The 24,968-nt window shown below is 44.3% G+C and overlaps 2 protein-coding genes across 3 annotated transcripts in view; one reads left to right on the top strand and one right to left on the bottom strand.

Annotated features, from left to right (window-relative positions):
- Scarb2 (scavenger receptor class B member 2) overlaps positions 1-24,968 on the bottom strand; it is a 193,022-nt gene that overhangs the window by 81,886 nt on the left and 86,168 nt on the right. Inside the window, exon 13 of one of the 2 annotated variants that reach the window (XM_051198213.1) lies at positions 10,254-10,264. The exons of the other annotated variant lie outside the window; for it this stretch is intronic. The gene's annotated coding sequence lies outside the window, so the exon portion shown is untranslated. Of the gene's footprint in view, positions 1-10,253; positions 10,265-24,968 lie in introns of those variants that run through there. 2 annotated transcript variants of the gene reach the window in all.
- Art3 (ADP-ribosyltransferase 3 (inactive)) overlaps positions 3,212-24,968 on the top strand; it is a 35,759-nt gene continuing 14,002 nt past the window's right edge. The window contains exons 1-5 of the mRNA XM_051198581.1: positions 3,212-3,272; positions 7,405-7,463; positions 8,576-8,653; positions 13,997-14,705; positions 24,117-24,149. Coding sequence (XP_051054538.1) covers positions 3,212-3,272; positions 7,405-7,463; positions 8,576-8,653; positions 13,997-14,705; positions 24,117-24,149 — 940 coding nt within the window. The remainder of the gene's footprint in view (positions 3,273-7,404; positions 7,464-8,575; positions 8,654-13,996; positions 14,706-24,116; positions 24,150-24,968) is intronic.

The following is a 24,968-nucleotide window of genomic DNA, read 5'->3' as shown; positions in this document are numbered from 1 at the left end:
AATTTGGTGGGGTCGCGGTTTTTCTAAGTATGTGCCTATGATTCTGAATTTCCTCAATGTCTGTTGTTATGCCTCCTTTTTCATCTCTAATTTTGTTCATTTGGATTTTCCCTCACCTTTTTTTCATGATCATTTCCTCACAGAGCAGATTCTTTGTTTCATTGATTCTTTGTACTGTTTCTGTTTCATTGATTTCAGCCCCAAGTTTGATTATTTTCCTGCCATCTCCTCTGTCTGGGTGTGCTTGCTTGTCCTTGTTCCAGAGCTTTCAGGTCACTAGTATGGGATCCTCCCCCCCACCTTTTTTTTTTTTAATGTAGGCACATAGTGCTATGAACTGCCTCTTAGAACCACTTTCATCGTCTCCCATAAGTTTGGGTATGTTGTGTTTTCATTTTCATTCAATTCTAGGAAGCTTTTAGTGTATTTCTTAACTTCTGCCTTGACCCATTTTTTTTTTTCTCTCAGAGAGTCGTTTAGATTCCATGAGTTTGTAAGCTCTCTGTTGTTTCTGTGTTGACATCCAGCTTTAATCAAGGGTCTGACAGGATACTGGTAGTTATTTCAATTTTCTTGTATTTGTTAAGACTTGTTTTGTGTCCAAGTACATGGTCAGTTTTGGAGACAGTTCCATGAGGTGCTGAGAAGAAGGTATATTCTTTTGTGCTGACAATATGTTCTGTAAGTATGTTAGGTCCATTTGGTTTATTGCACCAATGAGTACCAGCATTTCTCCATTTGATTTATTGCACCAATGAGTACCAGCATTTCTCTGTTTAGTTTTTGTCTGGATGACCTGTCTAGTGTCGAGAGTGTGGTATTGAAGTCTCCCACTATCACCAGGCGAGGGCCAATATGGGATTTTAGCTGTAGAAGTGTTTCTTTTATGAACATGGGTGCCCCTGTGTTTGGTGCATACATGTTAAGAATTCAGTGTCCTCTTGGTGTATTTTCTCTTTCAGGAGTATGTAATGTCCTTTATCTCGTCTGATTAGTTTTGGTTTGGAGTCTTTTTTTGTTAGATATTAAAATGACTACACTAATTTGTTTCTTGGGTCTATTGGCTAGGAATGTCTTTTTCTATCCTTTTACTCTGAGGCAATGTCTTTCCTTGATATTAAGATTTTGTTTCTTGGGTGCAGCAGAATGATGGGTCCTGTTTTTGAATCCAGTTTGTTAGTCTGTCTTTTTTCTGGGGAATTGAGACCCGGGATTGTGAGTTAACAGTGAGCAGTGTTTGTTGACATCCATTATTTTGTTGTGGTATAGGGTTTTTGTTTGTTTGTTTTTGTTTTTTTCCTTTTAGACTTTCTGGTCTGAGATTATTTATTCCAAGTGCTTTCTTGGATGTGATTAGCCTCTTTACGTTGAAGTTTTCATTCTAGTGTCTTTTGTAGGGGTGGATTTATATACAGATTCTGCTTAATTTTGGTTTTATCTTGTAATATTTTTCTTTATTGTGATTGAAAATTTTGCTGGGTATAGTAGTCTGGGTTGGTGTTAGTGGCTTCTTAGAGTCTGTAGAAAATCTGTCCAGGCCCTTTTGGCTTTTAGAGTCTCCATTAAGAAGCCAAGTGTCCTTCTAAGAGGTCTGCCTTTATGTACTGCTTGATCTTTTTTTTTTTTTTCCTTGCAGCTTTAAATATTCTTTCTTTGTTGAGTACATTTCGTGTTTTGATTATTATGTCTGGGGGAATTTTTTTCTGGTCCAGTCTATTTGGTGTTATGTATGATTCTTGTACTATGATAGACACCTCCTCCTTTATATTGTCAAAAATGTTTTCGTGTGTCTCTGACCTGGGTTTCATCTCCTTCCTCTATTTTTATTATCTTTAAACTTTTTTTTTTATAGTTTCCCAAATTTCCTAGATGTTTTGTGTCAGGAGCTTTTAAATTTAACATTTTCTTTGACGTGTATCCATATCTTCTATTTTGCCTTCAGTGTCTGTGATTTTTCTCTTCCATCTCTTGTTTTTGTTGGTGAGTCTTGCCTCTGAGTTTCCTGTTCAGATTCCTAAATTTTTCATCTCCAGTTTTCCCTCAGTTTGGGTTTCTCTATTGATTCTCTTTCCACGTACAAGACTTCTATGGTTTTCTTCATTTTGTGCTACTGTTCATTTGTGTTCTTACGGATTTCTTTAAGGGATTTATTCATTTCCTCTTTAAGGACCTCTAGCATATTCATAAAGGGGTTTTTGACATCTGAGTCTGGTGTTTCAACTATGCAGCACTGCTCAGGACCTTCTGTGAGCTGCGGGGCTCTAGTGAAGACATGCTGTCCCGCGTGTTCCTGTGTTTTACTCTGGAGTCTGGGCATCTGGGTTTGAGAAGATTGCAGTTCTGGGTGCCAATATCTGGTCTTGTCTTTGTTGGGTGTGTGTGCTCTGTTCCTTGGTTTCTGATGCCCTCTCTGGGTCTTAGGAGAGTGTGGTGGCTATGTGTTGCCTGGTAGGAATGCTTCTCAGTCCCTGCCAGATGTGGCCCTGGGGGGTTTCAGTTAGATGTGTCTCTCAAGTTTGGGAGCTGGCACTTAGGAATGGCTGTGGGCTTGAAGGAGGGTGGGACTGAGGCTGTCAGTAGGAGGGTGGTGCCTCCTAATGGCAGGTGGTGCCATCAGATTCTGGATAATTCTCCTGGGAATGTGGCAGAAAGGGAGGAGAGGTCACAGCTGGTGATCTGCTACACAGCTGGGTATGAAACTGGGGGGTTGGGTGGAGGAGAGTAAAGAGAGTGAAGATAAGAATATTGCCTAACTTGGGAGGAAGAAGCAGGCAGATCTCTGAGTTCGAAGCCAGCCTGGTCTACAAAGTGAGTTCCAGGACAGCCAGGGCTACCCAGAGAAACCCTGTCTGGGGGGGGGGGGGGATTACCTAACTGCTTTCCTGACTGTGAGGCTGGCTGGTTCCCAGAGAATTCTTGTAAGAGTTGGCAGTTGAGAGGAAGGCATGGAGTGGTGGAGGAGAAAATGTGTGTAATCTGCTGGAATGTGGGCAGAGGGAAAGGGGAGGCCATACCAGATGGTCAGTTACAGACTGGGGGGTTAGGAGAGTAAAGATGGATGTCCAGTTGTTTCCATGGCCAGCATGGCTGGTGGGTTCCCGGGGACCCCTTTGAGAGTGAGCCCAGAGCTGACTGGGGCGGAGCCAGCTGTGAGAAGACAAGCAAGGGGGAAGGGAACTGTGTCAAGCTGGTGGAGTGAGGTTGAGGGAACATGAGAAACATTTTCACTTTGAATTCCCAGTGTGGGGAGGCTGTGATGAGGGGGCTTACAGGTGGGTGTCAGTAAATCCGTAGAAAATATTACCATTAAATGTCACCATTGCAGAGACTAGGCTAACATTCAGAACACCAGAAAACAAAGTACAGTTTTCTCTGTATCAGAGTGGCAACGGGCACAGGGTGGAAACTATTTCTCCGTGTTGAAATCAGCTCAGTTCAGAAGCCTCCCTGTCCACTCATGCTAGAAACATGAATTTTTACAGTGGAAATGTAGTTAGGTGAAGCAATCTTTTTTTGACTATGACAAATTCAGAGTTTTCTGCCAGAGTCCAGCCACTGGAGTGGAGAGTGTGTTCTCGTGCTGCCCTCTGGTGGTAATTTGTGGCATCGTTTGGTCTGGCAACTCTTCCCCAGGAGCTTCCCTTCCTCATCACAGATGGGGGTGTTCAGCATAACCACAGCCCCCCCAGGCCCCCTCAGGTCTGTAGCTCTTCTCTGGGTTACTGCAGTATTGCAAGTGCCTGGCTGGGGTGGTATCGCATATCTGTGTGGATCCCAAAGGAACTTCAAAGAGTACCTGACCAAGATCTTGATTTTTGTTGTTGTTGTCTGTTTAAAACGATCAGAATTTGGGCTTGCTCTGCATGGGTAAAATTCACAATTTGATTGTAAGCTCTACGGACTTTGAACAAATACATGTTATTGTGTAGCCACCACTGGGGTTAGGATTTAAACTGGCAGAGGGAACGTAACACTTTTCTCCTTACCAGCAATCCAGTTCTTAAAACTAAAACCAAGATGATGATAACATGCCAGGAAGATGGGTCAGTAGGTAAAGTACCTGGAGATGTTGGCACAGAAGTTGGCAAAATTTCTGCCACAGAGACATATTTCCTGTTTTTAGTTTTATTTATTTTTTTAAGATTTATTTTTATTTTATGTGTATTGGTGTCTCATCTGTCTGTATGTCTGTATGAAGGCATCAGATCCCCTGGAACTGGAGTTACAGACAATTGTGAGCTGCCACATGGGTGTTGGGAACTTAACCTGGGTCCTCTGGAAGAGCAGCCAGTGTTCTTAACAACTGAGCCATCTCTCCAGCCTGAGACATATTTTCTAAGCAAGCACTTGAAGAGTGTCCCATGACAATTCTTAGTGCTTCATCGAAGTAGCATGTATGTTACAGAAAAAACACATGTAAGCATATAACTTGGTATATTTTCACGAACTGAATAATATACTACAATGTAATTTGTACCCAGAACTAAGCCTAATATCTAGTGAGAGTAGTCTCGCCCATTGAATAAGGACTTTAGCTGTGTCCAAATCTGACACTTCTTGTCACAGTGATATCAAACACACGTTTCAGCACAATGACAAAGTGAAAGAGCACTCTCAGTGTCAGAGCAGACACACATAATGTTTAAGCAGTGAATGTATTCCAAACGTGGTAGAGTGCTGCGACGGTAAAGTTGGAGGGCTGTTTCTCAGCATCATGCTGTGACAAGTAAGAGAAAGTAAAACTACGTTGCTGCTAAGCCTAACCATAACGCTAACCCTAACCCTAACACTAACCCTAACCCTAACACTAACACTAACCCTAAACCTATCCCTATCCTCAGCTTATTGCAAAACTGAAAGCCAAACCTAATGGGAATACCCAGGCAATCCTAACCCCTATAGTAACACTAGCACTAAAACTAACGCTGAAACAAACACTTCCTCCTCATCCCACACTATTCCTACACCTAACATGAGAGGGAGAAACTGACACTACTCTAGAGTCCTGAGATAGTATGAGTGAATGTTTTGATTGTATAAGTTACATCTATGGCACTTGCAAGTGTACCGTGAGCATGATTGTGGATACCGTGAAAATGGTTGTGACGGCTGTTAGACAGTGGGTGACAGTGCTTTCTTTCTGTGCTTCAGTACAATGATAGAATTTCGAGACCAAGAACACTATGTGATTTCATGCAACACAGATTCAGAACGTGAACACACTGGGCCCTAATGAAACTATTAGCGTGAGTGATGGAAATCACATTATCAGTGCATTGTTAGTGGTAGAATTTCAAATCACTGTGCCATAAAGCTCTAAGGCTGATAGATTCTGTGTGACATTATTGTTGATGGTTGGGAAGTAGCGCTTTACTATTGGGTATTCTGTGACATAACACCTATGTCATTAGAAGTCAGATGTTTTGATTCTTTAAATTAAGAAACATTGTCTAGTTGGGCAGTGGTGGTACAGGCCTTCCAGCACAGAGGCAGGGGGATCTCTGAATTTAAGGCCAGCCTGGTCTACAGAGTGCAGACACCACAGAGAAACTCTGTTTCAAAAAACCAATCAAAGAAAGGAAGGAGGGAGGGAGGGAAGATATATGGTCTCTGTCTCCAGTCTTCACAGCTGATGTGAATTGTGCTGATTCTTTGTTTTGCTTTCATTTTTTATGTATATGTGTGAACAACCAAGTGTCTGTCTGCACACCACATGCATACAGGAATCCACAGAGGTCAGGAGAAGGCATTAGGTCCCCTGGGACTTCATTTTATAAGGCAGTTTATAAGGGAATTGAACCTGAGTCCTCTGTCAGAGCAGTAAGAACCCTTAACCATTGAGCAATTTTTCCAGACTTGTTTTCCTTGACTTTTGAACTCTATATATAAAGTCAAGTAATGTGTACATACAAATTTTGTTTGTGAGATTTACCTATATAGTTCCATGTTAATTCATTGAACACTACATGAAATTTCAGCATGTAAACGTATTTCAGTTTATTACACTTGGAGATATTCTGAGTAGTCATTATTAGCTTTCTATTCATGTAACTTGATGTCTGTGCTGGCTAGATTTCTGTCAACTTGACACAAGCTACAGTCGTGTGAGGACAGCCTCAACTGAAAAAAAAAAAAAAAAAAAAAAAAGCCTGTATAAGATCCCGCTATAGGTAAGCCTGTAGGATATTTTCTTAGTGGGGGAGGGCCCAGCCCAGTGTAGGTGATACCACCCCTGGGCTGGTGGTCCCGGGTTCTATAAGAAGCTGAGCAAGCCATGAGGAACAACAAGCCAGTAAGCAGCTCCCATCCCCGGCCTCCGCATCAGCTCCTGCCTCCAGCTTGGGTTTCTGTCCTGACTTCTTCCAGCAGTGAACAGTGAGTGATGAGGAATAAACCCTTTCCTCCCCGAGTTGCTTTGGCCAAGGTCTTTCATCCCAGGAACAGTGACCCTAGCTAGGACATCTCAGGGTTGTTTTTATCTGTAGTCCCTGAAGGTTGTAGGTGTTCTTCAGAGTTGTTGAGTTTGTCTTAGTTAAGGTTTCTGTTGCTGTGATAAAACTTCATGACCAAAAGCAACCTGGGGAGGAAAGGTTTATTTCATCTCATACTTGCAGGAACAGTTCATCATTGAGGGAATTTAGGGTGAGAACTCAAACAGCACAGGATCCTGGGCCTTAATCACTAATTGAGAAAATGCCCTACAGGTCTGCCTACAGCTGGATCTTTACTAGCTTTTTCTTAACGGAGACTCCCTCTTCTGAGAGGACTCTAGCTTGTGTCGATTTGACAGAAATGTAGCCAGCACCTGTGCCTTACTCTGGAGTTCTAGATGGAGGCATTCCCAGTTCCCTTCCTCCTCAGCGTTCCCACTGGACTTTGTTTATTCTTAGCAGTTCTTTCCTGGTACATACACATGTTGGTTTATTTTATTAATTAGCTGTGAACGCTCTTGAGAACTTTGCTCATTGGCGTACCTCAACACCTGGCATGGTACCTGAAATACAGCCAGCCAGTTGAGTGGTGAGAGCCACCATCCACCCCACCGTGACAGGGTTTAACAAACAAGCCCTCTTCATTACTGGTGTCATCTAATAGAGGACAGTCAAGCCTTCCCGTCAACAGGTCCGTGTTGGGAGTGACTCTTTCAGAAGGGAGTCCATCGCCAGGCTCAGAAGTGAACATGGCAGGGGCATTGTTGTTGAGTCTCGAGCCTCTTGGAGATTTAAAGCCTTAGCAGCGGTGGGTCCAGGGCAGAGTGGGGACCAGATATAAATAGCAGGACACAAGTGGGGTAATGTGCCACTGCCAAGCCACCGCTAGGGGTGTTATAAAAAGAAAAGTATTCCCAGGCAGCTCTCACTGTCAACAACATCCCATCCTGGAGAGACTCTCGCCACAGCTGAGGGTGGGGGTCAGAGTGGCCGAGGCATCATTTAAACTCCCTGCAAAGGCACAAACACCAGGTAAGCATTTTGATTTATTTGCATCCAGACTACTGAATTGAAGAGCAGGAGATCTCTGGCCCACAGCTGGCTTGGCACATGCTGCCTAAGTTATATTCCTTTTATTCTTTTTTTTTTTTTTTTGAGAGGGAAGTTTGACACTGCTAGCATTTTAAAATAGCTACAGATATTTTAAATAGTGCCAGACAAAAGAACTGCTTTTGAAGAGAGACAGGAACCTGGGGCCAAAATGAGTTACAAAGAGAAAGTCTACTCTTCTGTCCCCTGTGCCATTCATTTCCTCTTTCAGAATCTAGTCTAAGTCGATTGGCAAAATAGAGGGAAACGGAGGTTTCTCTTGAGTTACAGCGATGGCAGCGTTATTGAAGTACATGTATACGAGACTGGAGGCCAACACAGGCATCTCTTAATTGAGCTGGTTAATGGCTCTGGACAGCTTCAGTCCGTGAGGATTCTTGCCCTCCTGTCTACCCCTTATGCTGCCACAACTACAGGAATGGATACTGGATGCTCAGCCAGTAGACTGCTGGGATCTAGTTAGAACCGCTCCCTCCCAGGGCTCCTCAGTCAACTCCAGAACACTTGCTCAGTCTCTGGCTTCCGGTGGTCATGAGGAGTTGGAGGAAGGAGGTCACCTCAGGTACTGCACTCTGTCCTGCTGCTGACCTCATCCATTCCCTCCCACCCTAATGGGCATGCTCTAACTTGCCTGGCAGGTGCAAGAATGGAAGCTATGCAGGATTTCTAGACAGTTCTTAGAAACTGGGAGCTAGCAGAGCAGTTTGAGAGCGTAGTGGTTTTAGTGTGTTGTTGTCTGTGCATGTTCAGGGCAGATGGGAAAACTTGTGCCTAAGGGACCCTGATGGAAGAGTTGTGTCTAGAGTTGTTTGGAGGTGGATGGATTTGATCTTGGAAGCACTGAAGTTCCCTAAGGTTTTGTTCGACCTCTAGATAAAGTTGAATGGCTCTTGCATTAGGAATGTATTCGGTAATCTCTTCTACCATCACAGTGTCTGCACACAATGAAAATATATATAGCATGTTAATCTTGATCTCTTTTCCAAAAACTCTTTGTTAACTCTACTGAATTAAAATCTTTCATTCCCATTTAGAAGAGAAAAGTGAAGATGGGACATTTGGAAATGGTCACCACGCTGCTGGCAGCCATGACTCTAATGGACATCTTCCAGGTAATGCTAGGAATGTGCTCACTGGGATGGCAGCCTGTAACATGGCCGGAGGAATCTCTGTGGACTGAGAGAGACCCGACTAGGCAAACTGGTTTGTTGTAAGTGGCTCTTCCTTCCTTTTGCAGGTGACACATATGTTAAGTGTAGAAAGTTAAGAAATTAAAATTAAATGAAGAGGACAGAAAAATTCAATCATAAACTCCCCCACCCTCTTAGAGGATCATGCAGATAGCCTACGTGGCTCCTCTTTCTGTGTGCATAATTTATTTAAAAAGGTTAATACTCGACATAGTACCTTTAACCTTGTCTTCAAGTCATACTGCACAGAATTTATGTCAATAAATATATTCTAGAAATATTGTGTGTTCTCCAAATAATGCCACAGTGTTTGATTCCATGTTTGTTATTCAACTACTTAATAGCTATTTCCTTGTTTCTTTTTGCTGATAGAGATTTTGTGATTTTTATTTGCCATTCAATATTTAAAAACTAATACTTTTTGTATGTATTGTATCGCACCTGTCTTCTTTAAGATATCCTAAACCTTAAAAGCTGTATCCATTTTTAGAGCTTTAATCCACTTTCTCTAGAAAGTATGTTCTGTTGCCTTCACATTCTTTAACTTGAGATACTGTAGTAGCTTACAAGAAAATGGCCTCCAAAGGGGGTGGCACTATTAGGAGGTGTGGCCTTATTGGAGTAGGTGTCATCTCATTGGAGGAAGTGTGTCACTGGGGAGGCAGGCTTAGAAGTCTTATATATGCTCAAGCCATGCCCAGTAAGACAGTCTACTTCCTGTTGCCCGCATATCAACATGCAGCAGCTCCTTCTCCAGCACCATGACTGCCTGCATGCTGCCATGCTCCCCGTCATTGTGATAATGGACCAAACCTCTGAAACTGTAAGCTGCCACCTCAGTTAAATGCTTTTCTTTATAAGGGTTGCTTTGGTCATGGCGTCTCTTCACCTCAATAGATACCCTAAGATAGAAATTAGTACCAGAGCCTGAGGTATTGCTGTGATAGGCCTGACCACACTTTTGTTGGAGGAATGTGGACCCTGGAACTATGGATTAGGAAAACAGTTGAATGCTTTAAATGATGCTTAATGGGCTACCCTAGTAGAAACATGGAAGGCAGTGGCACTGGGGGTGATTTGAACTGTGGGAAGCTGGGGCTCAAGACGTTTCAGAGGGGAAGGATTTTAGTATGTTGCCTAGAAATCATTCTTGTGATATTTTGGTGAAAAATATGGTTGCTTGTTGACCTTGCTGGAAAAGTGTGCCTAAGGTAAAGTGAAAAGTTTTGGATTAATTCAGTTGGCACAAGAAATCTCAAAACAGCCTAGTATAGACCCAGTTGTGTGGTTGCTAGTGTTAACTCTAATGAAGATTTGTAATGAAAAAGGAGCGAGCTGAGCAAGGAAGAATGTTTGAGGAGAAGAGAGCACATAGAAATGGAATGGAGTGAAGTCCTGTGCTCAAGGAGATAAACAGGTTCAGAAATGAAATGAACGAGTAGTGGAACTCGGGGAAAGGTCCCACCCCACTGGGGTTCCAACTGTGAAAATGAATGAAAGAAAAGCTTAGAGCCAGGTGTGGTGGGGCACTGGGAAGGCAGAGGCTGGTGATCTCTGAATTCGAGGCCAGCCTGGTCTACAGATCCAGTTTAAGGACAGCCAAGCTTAGGCAATGAAGGACAGAAAACTGGTGACGGTGTAATTGAACGAGGGGGCCATGTTCTAGCCCCAGGGAGCAGCAGAACTTGGCAGCTTCAGCATGTGCTTCTAGCTCTAATTTAAAGATAGAACTCTAAGGACAGAAGAAAGGCATTATGGAACCTTCCTCCCTGACTAAGGAAAGCCCCCGAGACCAGGCATGTGTCAGGGGTGTCCCTGAATGGAGGCCCAGAGAGGCCACGGTGTGAAGCTGTGTGAAGGTGAAGCCTGCATTGCCTTGGAGAACCCCAGATGCTGGAGATGTTGGAGATGCCAGAACCACTGGATACCTGCCAAGGAGAGCTGCTAACAGGGAGAAGAACCAGGCCAAGAGGAAGGTGTGTTGTGGTCAACAAAGTTGAAAGGAGTTGGAGATCTGAAGATCGTTTTGACATCAGACACGGAGATGCAGGGTTTGGAGTTTGCTAAGCTGGATTTTGGTCTTGCTTTGCTCTAGTATTCTTTATTATGCTCCTTTCCCTGCGTTTTGGAATGGTAATGTGTATCTGGTGTCATTGTATGTTGGAAGTATGTGGTCTGGGTTTTTTTGGGGGGGTTTTGTTTTGTTTTGTTTTACAAGAGATTATAGTTAAGACTTTAAACTTTTAAATAAGTTTGAAACTGTAATGGGCTATGGGGACTTTGAAGTTGGACTGAATGAATTTTGCATTATGATATGGCTACAAGGTTTTGGGGAGGAGGGGTCAGGAAGTAGAATGTAGTGATTTGAAAGAAAATGGACCCCAAAGGGAGTGGCACTAACTGGAGGTGTGGCCTTGTTGGAGTAGATGTGGTCTTGTTAGAGGAAATGTGTCACTGTGGAGGCGGGCTTGAGGTCTCATATATGCTCAAGCCATGCCCAATGAGATCTACATCCTGTTGCCTGCATGTCAACATGTAGCAGCTCCTTTTGCAGCACCTGATCTGCCATGCTCCCCTCCCCCATCCCGTAATTACAACTGAACCTCTCAAACTGTAAGCTGCCACCTCAATTAAATGTTTTCCTTCATAAGCGTTGCCATGGTCATGGTGTCTCTTCACAGCAGTAGAAACCCTAAGACATATAATTGAGATACCCTTGAAAACATTTTAGACCATGTCCTTCATTGGTTTTTAGTGTCTTTATGCTGACCGACAGTAACTGTGGAGTTGCATAGCATTTGCATCTCTCTCAGAAGCGCTTTGCTGATCTGAAGTCAGTTCCCTCCTCCCGCTCCCCCATTCTCCTGCAACCATTGAGATGTGTGGACAGTTCAGCAGAGTGGAGCTTCGCACAATATGGTCTTTTATGCTTGGCTTCTTTTGCTTAGCAGACTGTTTTCAAAGCCCATTCATGTTGTGTCATGTATTAGTATCTCATTTTTTTCGTGTATAAATACTAACACCATTACATGGCCGGCCACATTTCGTTTATCAGTCAGGCATTTGAGTGACTATGAATAGCACTGCCAGGAACATCTAGGTATGGGTTTCCGTTTGAATGCTTTCAATCCTTTTAGATAATTATTTCTCTCTAGAGATCTATCCAAACACTGTTGCTAGCCTTATGAGGCATTTACGTGAGTTTTACCTGTGTAAGTGGACGTGAATTAGCGAGGCTGTGCGACACTGCAGGGCAGAATTGTGCATTATTGTGAAAATATGCTTCACTTGGGTGTATATCTAGAGGAGGGCCACTGGGTCATACCATAATTTCTGAAACACCAAGGTCATTTATACACACTTGAAATGAAGTTTTGGTAGTCAAATTTCATCACCGTGAGCATTTGTTTAGGTGGATACGTCAGAGGAAGAAAACATTAGCAGCTCATTCACCAAATCTTCTGTACCTGCTCTTTAGTGTCCATTCATCTGTCCTGAATGGCAATGGCATTTCGGAACTTTGCCACTGCAGGGCACGTTCTGTTCGGAACACACAATCAGCTGTGGTGTCTGGCCAGGACGGCTTGCTGTCTAAAATTAGACATGTGAAGACTGCTCTGAGGCACAGGGAAAAGACAGGGACATATTGGATCAACCCTGATATGGTGTGAGGAGTGTGGGAGGTGTTTTTGGGCTGATGTCTTATGTTACAGTCTTCAAGATAAATCATGCTTGGTGCTGAGGCTGAACTCTGGGACATTCTGTGCTACAGAGCAAAATGCATTTCTTAACTGTGAGACCCAAGGGACTTGATCTCTGAAGCTCAGATCCCAATGTCAAGAAACTGACCTATAGACCCAGGAGGGCAAGGGGCTCGAAGACACACAGGGGGAAAGTACTGTGGTTAGCAATCAATTTCCGGTGCTGGCTTAGGGCCCACTTAGTTGTCTCATTGGTAATATGCTTTCTTTTGTTTAGCAAAATGAAACTCTTTTAATGGTGTTACATAAGTGTCAGTGGGCCTCATCACTGGACCCTTCTAATGCTTTAGAAGCAACAGAACCTTTTGGTTAAGAAGGTAGAGAACGCTGGAACCAGAGTGTCTGTGGTCAAATACCAATACCGTGTCTAAGTATCTTAGTTTCCTTATCTTTAAAGAGAAAGGTGGAAGGAAGGCTTGGGGCTGGAGAGGTGACTTGGTGGCTATGAGCACCTGCTGTGCTCGCAGAGAATCTGGGATCGTTGTCAGCAGCCCCATGGCTCACAAACCACCTGTAACACCAGTTACACTGTCTTTTGACTTCCTTGGGCACCAGGCACTCTGGTGGTGATTTACGTGTGTCCACAGAAACGCTAATGCACATAGAATAAAAACTAAACCTTTAAGGTAAAATGAAACAGAAGGTTACTCGTGCTCATACCTATCCCAAGGGGGTACTGTGAGCTGCATGTGAGGTAATTCACAGAGAGCAGTTAGTGCCAGCACATGGGAAGGAGATGTTTGTGAGGCCTGGAAATGAGACAGCCATACGGGAGGCCTGAGACAGACAGGTCGAGATGGAAGACTCTGCAAACGGCCGTGTGAGCAGATGGTTTGTACTACTGATTCTAGGCAGTAAGTTAATATGTTTGGTGTTAGACATGGATGACAGATCTTTGGGCATCCAAACAAAGGGATCAAGTAAGCAGTTGACATTCTCAGCCTTACAGCCTTGTCTCCCTTTCAAGTGCCATTAATTTCCTTTACCCCCCCCCCCCAATGGGATTACAACAACGGCTTTTGGAGTTTCTAAGCCAACAGTAGCCCGAGGCTTACAGTTTTAAAGGAAAAGAGGTGGGGTTTTGGAGAGGGGCCATCTGCTTTTACTTGGGGCTGGAAGGACAAAACCAGTCCTACCCATGCTATATGAATGGAGGAGTGTGGACAGAGGGAAAGGTAGTATTTTGTCACCATGTATACTTCAGATTCTACAAAACAGTCTTGAGCGTTAGAGGGAATGAAGGTAAGAGCACTCACTGTTCAGGCTGGACCGCCACTGAGGTCTTTAGCCCCGTGTGTACCACAGAACTCAAGTGAATGAGTCATAGGCAGAGTTCCTCCCCATATCTTGCCATTGACATTTACCCTTTCATATGAGCATGAAAGCTGAGAAGATCTCCTTATAGCAAGGGGATGATGAGAGTGGGCATAATACTGTGAGAGGAAATCACACCCAATAAAATTGTGACTTCAAGAGCGTTCCTTCCTTCCCTTTTGCTTTGAAGGTCAAAGCGGAAGTGTTAGACATGGCGGAGAATTCATTTGATGACGAATACCCTAAGTGCAGCAACCGGATGGAAATGAAGTTTGTTCCTCAGCTGCTCAGGGAGGAAATCGCCAGCCATGAGCTCCTGCAGACTGTGTGGGACAATGCTGGGATCATGTGGGAAGCCCGGAAGGCTCAGATCCCCCTCCCCCTGAACTTCAAGGATTCCTATGGAATAGCCCTGATGGCGTTCGTGACCGAGGCCCGAGAGCAGACTCCTTTTTACCACGAGTTCAACAGAGCTGTGAAGATGGCCGGCCAGTCCCGCAAAAGTTACGTCTATGACTTTCCCTTCAAAGCCTTTCATTTTTACCTGACAAGGGCCCTGCAGGTGCTGAGGAAACCTTGTGAGGACAGCTACAAAGACACGGTGTACCTCACAAGTCCAGGCATTTCCTTCACTTTCGGAGAGAAAAACCAAGCCCGGCTGGGCAACTTCACACTGGCATATTCAGTCACACCCCCCACAGCTAACAGCCAACCAGTGCTAACCATCCACACCTGCTTTGGGGTTGCTGTGGAAAGGTTTTTTGATAAAGAAAGTGAGAGAGTTGTTTTAATACCTCTGAGTGAGGTTTTTCAAGTGTCTCGGGAAGGAACTGGCAAGAACCTTACTCTCCACAGCATAAATAAGACCTGCAGCTACTATGACTGCTCATTTCTTGGGGGTGAGTGTCTCGGCCATGACCTGGGTTTGTATGAGGAGAGGAGTGGGGTGCAGACCCGAGAGGTCTGGGAGGAGAGGGGTGGGGTGCAGGCCCGAGAGGTCTGGGAGAATGGAATGGGCTTGCAAGGAGAGATGACATCAGCAGTTTCTATCTCACACCCTCCCTCTGTCTCTTTATCCACAACTCAGGTGTGGTCAAATGCACATAACCTAATTGCTAAAGTTAAACAACAAAACAGTACTGTGAAGCAGAACCCGTTTTGCCCTGCAGGGTTTGGCAATGTTCAGAAACACTTTTGGTTGCCACAGCTCTGAAAGAGGTGGGGTTGTTATTGGCTAGGAATGGCTAAACAGTTCTTAGGACCCTGTCAAAACAAAGCATGATCTGGTCTAAAATGGCAATAGTTCTGGTGTTAAATCCCATTACAAGTCACACAGTAAAACAGCCCCACCCTGTCTCCAAGCCTCACTGGCATCCATTTTAGCTATTTTTTTCCAGGTGTAACACCATCATGCATGCTTTATTATTTCTGGATTTACATTTTTTTTTCAGGCATCGTCTAAAATGTCTGGTATTCAGTTTTCTACACCATGTATTATTTAAGGCTTCTCTGTTGTTCTGGACCAATGATACAGGCTTGTAATCCCTGCTACTCAGGAGGCTGAGGCAGGAGGGTGGAGTCCAGAGAGAATTCAAGGCCACCCTGGGCACTTAGTGAGACTGTATCTCAGCAATAGAGAGTGAGAGAGTGCTCACCATGCTTGCACAAGACCCTAATAGTTTTCATTGACTGAGACTAGGCTGTAGGGCACCGTGGTTCCTCTATGGCATTAGTAACTTAAGCTATCTTTCTGTTCCACTGTTTGGGAATTCACGTTTGCATTGTAATTCGTATCCAGGCCTCAGATTGCATCCAAGATGGAAACAGAAGGGAGACTGACAGCTGGATCTGCCTATTTCTCAAGAAAGCGAAAGCTATACCAGCCACTAATAGAACTAAGTCTTGGTCACTTAACTGCAGGAAAGGCCTAGGAAGGAGGGAAGCGATTTTGCAGCCTCTGCAATACAAGAAGGGGAGTGAGAATTAGCCTAGTACGCTGGTGCATATCTGTGATCCCCACATAAAGGACAAGGACGAGGATCTTTGGATTTGTGTCTAGCCTGGGCTGTTTTGAATTTGTGTATAGCCTGGGCTATTTAAAGAGATTGTGTCAAAAAAAAAAAAAAAAAAAAAAAAAAAAAGCCAGAGTTGTTAGGCCAGTAACTGCAAAGTGTCTGATGCTGCTGCTTCCTTCACTAATGGTCTAGTGACTACCCTTTTCCTCACACATGCTCTTGGTCCAGTAGATTGGTAGGGTTTTGTTTTTTGTTTGTTTTTTTTTTTTTGGTTTTTGTTTTGTGTTTGGTGGTGGTGGTTTTGTTATTTTTACCCCTTTAGTACTTCCTTTGCTGGGATGACTTTATGACTTCATTTTAAAATAATGTATTAATAATTCACCCCCAGGTCCTTTAACAGAAATAGCAATCTCTCTGTACATTCGTCTTCCCATCCCCTGGACACACCCTCTGGGATTCCCTCGTCTGCTCCAGGCTATGCTCCCAGGCCCACTGAAGGTCCTGTGGTGTCTCCACACCGCGTACCTCCACTCTGAGGCTGTGCCTCAAATTTGCACATCTTCCCCAGGTTACTCCTTTGTTTGGGGTGAGGCCAAGTGTTGACCACAGTTTTCTGAGAAATGATAGCTTGAGGCAATTTTCTAAGAGCGTGTGTGTCAAAGATCTGCCTTTAATCTCAAATAATCGGGTTTTTTTTTTTTGTTTTGTTTTGTTTTGTTTTTTGTAGCCTGGCACATCCTTGCGTGGATGGCTCTAGGGACTTGGACCTGACTGAGAGGCAATGAGGGAATGAAGACAAGACAAGGCAGGCAGGCAGGCAGACACAGATAAATAGTTGGAAGTGAGTGGTCTGGCTCTCAATGGAGAAATCCCAGCACCCCAGAAACTCAGCATGATTATTAATTTGAGTTGAACAGAGAGGAGGGGGTACTGCATACAGCTGAACCAGGAGGCAGCGTTATTACATACTGATAAACTGGGAGCCTGGGTTTATGGTGTGCAGCTGGATCAAGGGGGCGAGACTAGCTCATCTCAGATGGAGCGGTCTCCATAGGGAAGGTAGTCCTCAGGCTATAGATATCTGAGTGAAGAAAGCTATAGTGACCATTTTCTGCACACTGTCAACACAACACTCACACTTGGTCCTCAGGAAGGCTTTACCACCCCCTCCAGCTGAGGCTCTGAGGTCCTTGACACGGAGATATAGAACCACTCTGATCCATGGATGAGTCCTGGTGTGGGTTTTTCCATGTTTTGGTTTTTGCTGTTGTCTTTGTTCCTGTTTTATGCCACAGGTTCTTCAGTGCCGAGCTGCATCGATCTCAGCCTGAGAGCCGACCACTTTATTCTGGAAGTCTTAGGGAGGACATTCTCTTTATTTGCAGCATTCTGAAATGCTAAGGTTTTGTGCCTTGCTGTATGTGAATACAGGGTTAATAAAAACCCATTCTCCTCCCTCCTATGAGAGTGGCCAGATCCCTTTGTAGCTGTTTCTTTGTAAGGAGCTAAATGCAGAATGAGGGAGGCACTGTACCCAGCACTGCCTGGTTCAACAAAGCCCTAGATGGTGAAGTGCATGCAAGCATGAGGATTAGGAAGGGACCTAAGTTCCTGGGGCAGAACGCCATGATTTTAAACCACTGAAAGTGGTGTCATTTATCCAAGTCCTCTCTGTGCGAAGGCTGGAAGCAGCATTGGACTCTGGTACTGATCTGCCCTACAGCGGTCTGTTGAGTTACTGTGTCTCACCTGTCATTTCCTCCTTGTAATTAAGGAGGGTGGGGCTAAAGGCCACTTAGAGACTTTTGAGAAGACATTGACTCCTTCCCTGCCGTATGCAATACCTCGAGTTCTCCTGCAAGACAGTTAGCCAAGAGCTGGCCTTTGGGTGTGCATGACTAACTGAACCCAAACCCCCTGCTGCTGGGTCTAGCAGTGAATACTATACAGTTGGCCTCTGACATAGGGCAAACTGTAGACCTTGACTCCGCGTGCCCAGTGTACAGGGTAAGGGGTGGGTAGGACAGTGCTGACAAGAAGCCCACTCAGTTGGGAAGCTGACATACTTGAAGTTGACTGGGGGATGCATGCGGCCCTTGACTGGGCCGAGGTTGCAGGCTTTCAGGAAGTGTTTGTGGGCCCTTACATTTTCCCTCCTGCAGTTACTTGCTGCTGAGGGTGAAAGTCTCCTTTGTCACTCTAGGCACCTGTCTGCCACTTTCCTGACCTGCACTGGAGTGTAATTCCAAGCATTGTTCTTCTCACGGATGGCAACATGAACAACAGATCATGTTAAAAAGCATCCACCCCCTTCACCCTCTATCTATTGGCCACGACCCCAAGCCAGGACAGCCAGAGCCAGCTTATACCAGAGACACATCTTTATCCTGTTCCTCCTGTACCACAGTGGCTTAAAAGCAGCCGCAGTTGAGTTACTTGTTACCTCTCCCTTATCCACGGGGGTGATGTATTCCCAAACTCCCAGTGGTTGCCTGAAACCATGGATAATATCAAACCTTGCAAGTACTGGGTATTTTTCTATGCATACACATGCTTGAGAAAGTTTATAAATTAGGTACAGTAAGAGTTTAATAATAATAAAATAATCACAATTGTATACTAGGAATTCTGCAAATGTCATCTCTCTCGAAGGAATATTTTCAGACTTTACTTGGCCACTGGTAACTGAGCCCATAGAAGGTTAAACTGGAGAAAGGGAGCATGCAGCTGAGGGAACTATAAACCACGTCTCCCTTCCTCCCCACACTGTGTTTAACTTCTCTAGAACATCACAGTCAGAATCCCAGGCTCAGCTGAACTATAGAAATCATACCTATTTTGATGCCCCTGATGCATTCAGGCAAATGACATGTATGGAGGCCCTGGTTGTGTAAAAGCTGTGGATACCAACCATGGTTAGCACTAGTGCCTAGCTGATGGGCTGTGGTAGGCAGGGAAATCCACAGATCCCATGTTTGAGAGTTGAATTGTGATAGAACTAAAGATATGATGAAAGATGGCCTAGTGGGTTGATTGTGAATGAGCTGGGGCTCGAGGCTCTCTGGCTCGTTGTGAGCCTGTCTGTACAGGATGAGGATTCTGGGAGGCCTTTTTACAGGTTAATGTCCAGACCAGCCACAAAGGAGGCCTTTGTGGGGGCTCACACATACCATGTTTGCAGAGCTCTGATGTCAGCTAATGCGGCTGAGTGCAGGATTTGACCATAAACTGGAGTCCTCTGCTGCCACCTAGAGATAACCAATGGGAATGCAAGTTCAAAAACTTCCTAAGGCAAGCTTTAGGTGTGTCTGAATGATAGAACACTTGTTAGCAAGCCCTTGGGTACCAACCATCCTCTAGCACTGGGGGGAGAGACAAACAGACAAACAAAAAGTATAGTCCTGGATGAGAAAAGGCAATGTTTCTAAAAGGTATTGAAATTTACTACACTTAGAGTGCTAGCAGTCTTTTATTATGGTTGAGAACTCTCTTGTGGTTTCTGACATGAAAATAATAGTGTGGATATTACAGAAACTGGATAGCCAAACAAACAAACAAAAAAAAAAAACCCAGTTCCATTTGCTAGGAAATAGAGAAGCTAGTTCCTGGATAGTCTTGCTTTCAATCCAAGGAAAGGATAAAAACCCGTTTCCTTCCTGAAGAGAGGCAGGCTATAGCAGGTCAACCAACTTAGATGTTTTTCTGGAAATTTCCATAACAATGGAATGTCAGCTGTGCAATCAGACTAAACTCCTCTAATTGTTAAAAGTGACAGCATCGGATAATTGCAACTGGATTTGGAGGGTTGTGGGTCAGTTATGAATTCCCAAGAAAAAGCCCCAGTGTAGGATTCCTCATGGCCCTGTAGTGCAAATGCAACAGGTCTACAGAAGATGACTAACAAGAGAGAAACAGCATGCGCCATCCCTGAACCTAATCATCTTAACGAATACCCAGGGCATAATGGCCTGGGTTTCAGCCATGTTTCTGATTGGGGTTAGGGAATTCTATATAATGCTTTGCCTACTTACAGAGTCAGGAGATCAGGATATAGCAAGTGTTCCCTGGTGGGAAATGGGCCTTGTTAAGCAAAAGGAGCCCCTGGACTCTGGTAACTGGCATAAGCCCATTTTTTTCTTGTTGTTGTTGTTTTGTTTTTATTTTTATTTTATTTTTTTTTTGAGACAGAGTCTCTCTGTATTGCTTTGGAGACTGTCCTGGAACTAGCTCTGTAGATCAGGCTGGCCTTGGGCTCACTGAAGCATGCTAAGCCAGATCCCTGCTAAGCCATCAAAAGGGAGAGAGAAGATAAGTTAATTGGGCTGTCCAGACTTATTTCTTATACAACTACCCAAGGATGGGGATATAGGCAGAGGGCTTGCCTGACATGCCTAAGGTTTTGTGTTCCTTTTGCACTGAGAAAACACACAATTCCACCCAGACCAGAGTGATTATTAAATGCATGTGTCTCATTGTTTCTAACTGATACATGGTAGAATTTCCTGGGAATATGGAAATTTCTATGTTTGAAATGATCTAGGATTGAATCAATTTGAGTACTGAGGGCAGGTGAGAAGTGACCCCTAACTCACCATTATGAGTTGACACCCCAAAAGTTTGGAAGAAATAAGCCCTGTGCCAAGAGTCCTCCCAGACCATCACCCACTGGATTTGGAAATCACTCTCTCCATTCAAGGTGAAGCATCGGAGATGGGAGCCAGAAGGAAATGTGTATTTGGATGATACTGCAGGAGTCAGCATGCCCTGTCAGGGCCCTGGTCAGTCTGGAATCCACAGGTCAGATGAAGCGCAGCTGCTGGATCTCAGCACATGAACTTAAGCTGCCCTTCATGGGCAGAATGCCTTTCCAGAAGCCCCAGCTCCCCTCTTAGCCTTCCTGTTGATTAAGTCAGGCTGCCCTGAATGTTTTGGATAATTTCCATTATGGACAGCTGCATATAAATTTCTATCTTGTCTGTAAAATATAACTTCATAGCAGTAGGTAGATGAGTGTTTATTGACTAGCTGAGGACTGGCTGGGACCTTGAACCTGTGTCAGTCATCTTTATCACAAAACAAATTACTCTGAGGCAGAAGTTCTTAACCTTCCTAGTGCTGTGACCCTTTAATATAGTTCCTCATGTTGTGGTGACCCCAACCATAAAATTATTTTTATTGCTACTGCATAGCTGCAGTTTTGCTACTGTTACTAATCATAATGTAGATGTCTGTTTTCTGATGGTCTTAGGTGACCCCCCCCCCCAAGGTGGGAAACCACAGCTTGCCTTGCAGTTGCTGTGGGTTGGTTGTCCAGATACAGCTTGCCTCCATCCTTTGAGTAAGTGTCTCTTAGCACTTCAGTCAGGTTTGACTGGAAGAGATCTGTCGCTCAGGTCACCGCATGACTATAGGTAGGATGCAGTCCCGAGTTATCTAACCAAGGCACAGTTCCTAGTCAGCAGTTGGCCGCAGGCTCCCCTTTGTTTCTAGCCACTCAGGCCTCTCAGGAACCAACCTCCTAATAGTATCTCTCTATGATCTTATGGGGGCCAATTACATTCAAACTACCACAAGAGTATTTGCCATAGAACTGTCATATGTTGTTTTTATGAAGAGGTGTTTCTGGTCTGGTTACTGTTACTGTCTGCGGTCTTGTGAAATGCATTTGCATTAGCTGAATTAAAAGCAGGCATTATCTGAATGACCACTGCACACTAATGGTAACAAAGCAAGTATGCCCATAGTGGTATGTATGTTCTTCTTCCAATTGCCCTGACCATCCAAAACCTGACTCCCAAGAGCCTGGGGACTCAGCCTAGGCAGAAATTAGCTTGGGTGAATTTAGGTTACAAACATCTAAAGACAGCCTTCAGCTCTGAAGAGAGATTCCTTGGGAGAATGTTACAGTTGGGTTTTCTTACAGTGGTTTTTGTTTGGTGTGTTTGTGTATGTAATGAGGGAGGAGGCATTCTTCATGCTGGGCTTCCAAGTGTGTCCCCAGATCCAGCCTGGTAGGTGACACTAGGAGGAATTTTCATTTGGCAGCCTGGTCCTTTACAAATGATTTCCTCCCATAGATTTGTTTATAGATACACCAGGGGTAGTAGAGACAGTATCACTCACACTGCATGTTCTTTCGTCAGTCTCTGAGATGCAGTCACTCATACCCACATGTATATAAAGACTGAGCTCACAAGTTGTGGCTGATGCATGTGTCCTCAGAGGAAACACTAAGTAGGATTTCTCTTCAGAAACACAGCTTTGTGTCTCAGTAGACTGATCATATAGCAAGGGCATCCATGTTGCCAGCTGAGTCTATATGTCAGTTTCATGGTGACCTCCAGTCACCATTTGTAGTTCAATCCAGCACACACTAAGGCAAAGAACAGTTAATACCATTGTAACACTGACTGCAGGGTTATTTTAACTCACTTTGAAGACTGGCTGTTTTATCATCTGTTGAACTGTGTGTGTGTGTGTGTGTGTGTGTGTGTGTGTGTGTGTGTGTGTGTTTCCAGATGTGAAACTTTGAATCAGGGCTCCCATTGGGCTAGTTGTTGGGCAAAGTGGAAGGTAAGGATGGTACAGTGTCTGGTATCTCAGGGATTCTCAGGTCGTAGTGCCCCTTACTGTCTTAAGTTTATCCACAGGGACTCCTAGGATGAAAGAAGTACCTGGCAGTTTTTATTTTAAGTAGTATCAGACAGATTATATGTGCCTAACATTTGAGGAATTATTTGAAAAGATAATGCATAGATCATATAAAGATGTGCTTTTATCATGAGCATGGTCACTAGGCATCTGTTAAACATTATTGTATGTCTGTGCATGATTGGGAGGACATGCATGTCACAGCTGTGCCATGGAGACCAGAGGACTACTCCCAGAGTGGCCTCCCTCCTTCTGTATTTACATGGATTCTAGAGATTACCTCAGGCCTCTGTGTCAAGTATCTTTACCCTATGAGCCATGCATCTGGCTTAATAGTCTTGTTCATGATAGGTTAGTGTAGTTTCTGTAGGGTGCTATCTACTTAGTGGTGCAGAAACCTTTGACTCAATAAACAGAAGATGTAAGGTGGGTTCATGTAGGTGAGGATGAGAACCTCCCTCCCTCTCCATACCCCAGCCTTTTCCTATTTCCCTACCCTGCTTCTCCATAGACCTAGAAAGTCTATAGACTCTTACCATCTGCATTTGCCTAATTCTCCGCTAACCCCCAGGTAAGGTGTGGTTCAGCACCTCCTGCCTGAGTCCAGATGGGGCAGTTGTCTGCAGAACTGATTTTAGCTCTGTCTTGGTTCTGTTTTAGACAAGCTGGTGTGCTTTGTATTCTTTCCCCATTCCTGTGATAAAAGACTCTGACAAAAGCCATCTAATCAGGAGGGGCTTATTTTAGCTCACAGTCCAGGCTGCCTCCCATCAAAGTGTGTAAATGGGGAAAAGGATCTAAAGTAGAAAATCTTCGTGTCTTTGCTTTCTGACTGAGGATGCACAGACACATGTTCACGGGGCACCTGGGCAGCCCCCATGGCTTTCAAAGACACATGTTCACAGGGCACCTGGGCAGCCCCCATGGGTTATCCTGAAGTCTTCCTATTTTCTTCATGACCTACTGCCCTTACATCTGTCTTACCTAGGGAAAGCACTGGAATATTGGTGATAATTTCCTGTGATATCGCCAGCACAAATGTCTAGAGCCATTAGAAACAGACTGTTGAATGCCAATCTCTTATTCTCCCAAGACTGTAGATTTTCTCACATGCAGAAGTGTGTTTGGAAAGAGACCCAACTGTCTTTTGATATGAATGAGGAGAATCTTTACTCACGTTAAAGATCTTGAAATTATGATTGAGATCCCTTTTCTCAGAAAGGTAGGAAATGTCCCATAGAAGATTGGGCAATGCTTGTTAAGGGTCGGAATTATCATGTAGAAGATTGGGTAATGTTTGCTATCTGCAGAGAGAATTAAGTTAGACAAGCACATCTATCTCTAACTTTTGTAACTCAACATAGATATAGACTAAGATGTAAAGTGCTAGTCCTGTAAAGGGTCCTCCACAGTCATTATGTGCAGTTTCCTAGTAAAATTGAGAACCTCATAGGGTATGTATTTTGTCGAGGTTTATACCATTGGTCCATGGCTGTTCTGTGAATACAAAAACTTTTCCTGAAATTTTGCATCCCACTAAAGTATAAGTCTGATAATCTAAGAGTTTACAGATTACATTGCCGATAGACCACTTGAAACTTATTCGGGTAGGTTGTGCCTAAAATTTTTATCTTTGTGTTTCAGGTCTAAAAACTGAAAACTGTGTTGCAAACCCAGGTAAGACATGTTTAAACGACCATCTGTCACGAGAATTTTGTTATTTTTTTTTCACGAGTCACACTCCCACCACATCATACCATTACACCTTTATACTGCCGGCCATCATCCCTTAAAGCTCAAGTTTTCTTTTGTTAGTGGCTCCAGGTCCATTTGCTGTCCACTCAGAAACCAACACTCAGGAATTGAGACTTAGTAGGGAGAAAGCCAGGGCTATACAAAAAGGTCAGCACCCTGAGAGGATGGGAGAGCCGTTGTTTTGGGGTCCGTCTCAGGTATGGGAAGGGCTTTACAGGAAGGTGAGGCTGTTTAAGGGCTGTTTTCTTGAGAATCTGCAGTGCTGGGTAAAGGGGAAATACAAAACAGCCTTACACAGAGCACTTCACACAGTGAGTGAGTAAAGACACACGGCATAGCCAGATTCGCTGTCACACTGTCATTGCTGTCTTCCTGGGGGGTCTTCACCTGTGGCTCCTAAACACTTCTCATCCTGGGCAGGTCAGGGTCATGTCACTGTCAGTTCATCCCACCTTACAGGAGTTTATGGGCTGGTGGCAGAAGGCCCTTAACAGCTTTAGCTATTCCCCATATGTCTCACGTGCAAAGAGCTAGACACCAGTGCCTGTGTTTTGGCTTCTCGGGAAACAGCATTTGGGAGAGGAATGGAGTGAATGTGGCATACGTGAGAAAGGGGGCTTGGTTGGGACTGTGAGGGGCCTGCTTCAGCTTCCATGGGGGGAAATGGGAAGGTGTAATGAAAACTAATGTCTGCTAGGAGATGGTGGTGGGATGAGGAGGGAGCACCCCGAAACTCTAAAT

This window comes from Phodopus roborovskii, unplaced genomic scaffold (genome assembly GCF_943737965.1).
Source record: "Phodopus roborovskii unplaced genomic scaffold, PHOROB, whole genome shotgun sequence".
NCBI lineage: Eukaryota > Metazoa > Chordata > Mammalia > Rodentia > Cricetidae > Phodopus > Phodopus roborovskii.
Note: the sequence above shows the minus strand (reverse complement) of the source record. Positions and strands in the feature narration are given on the sequence as shown.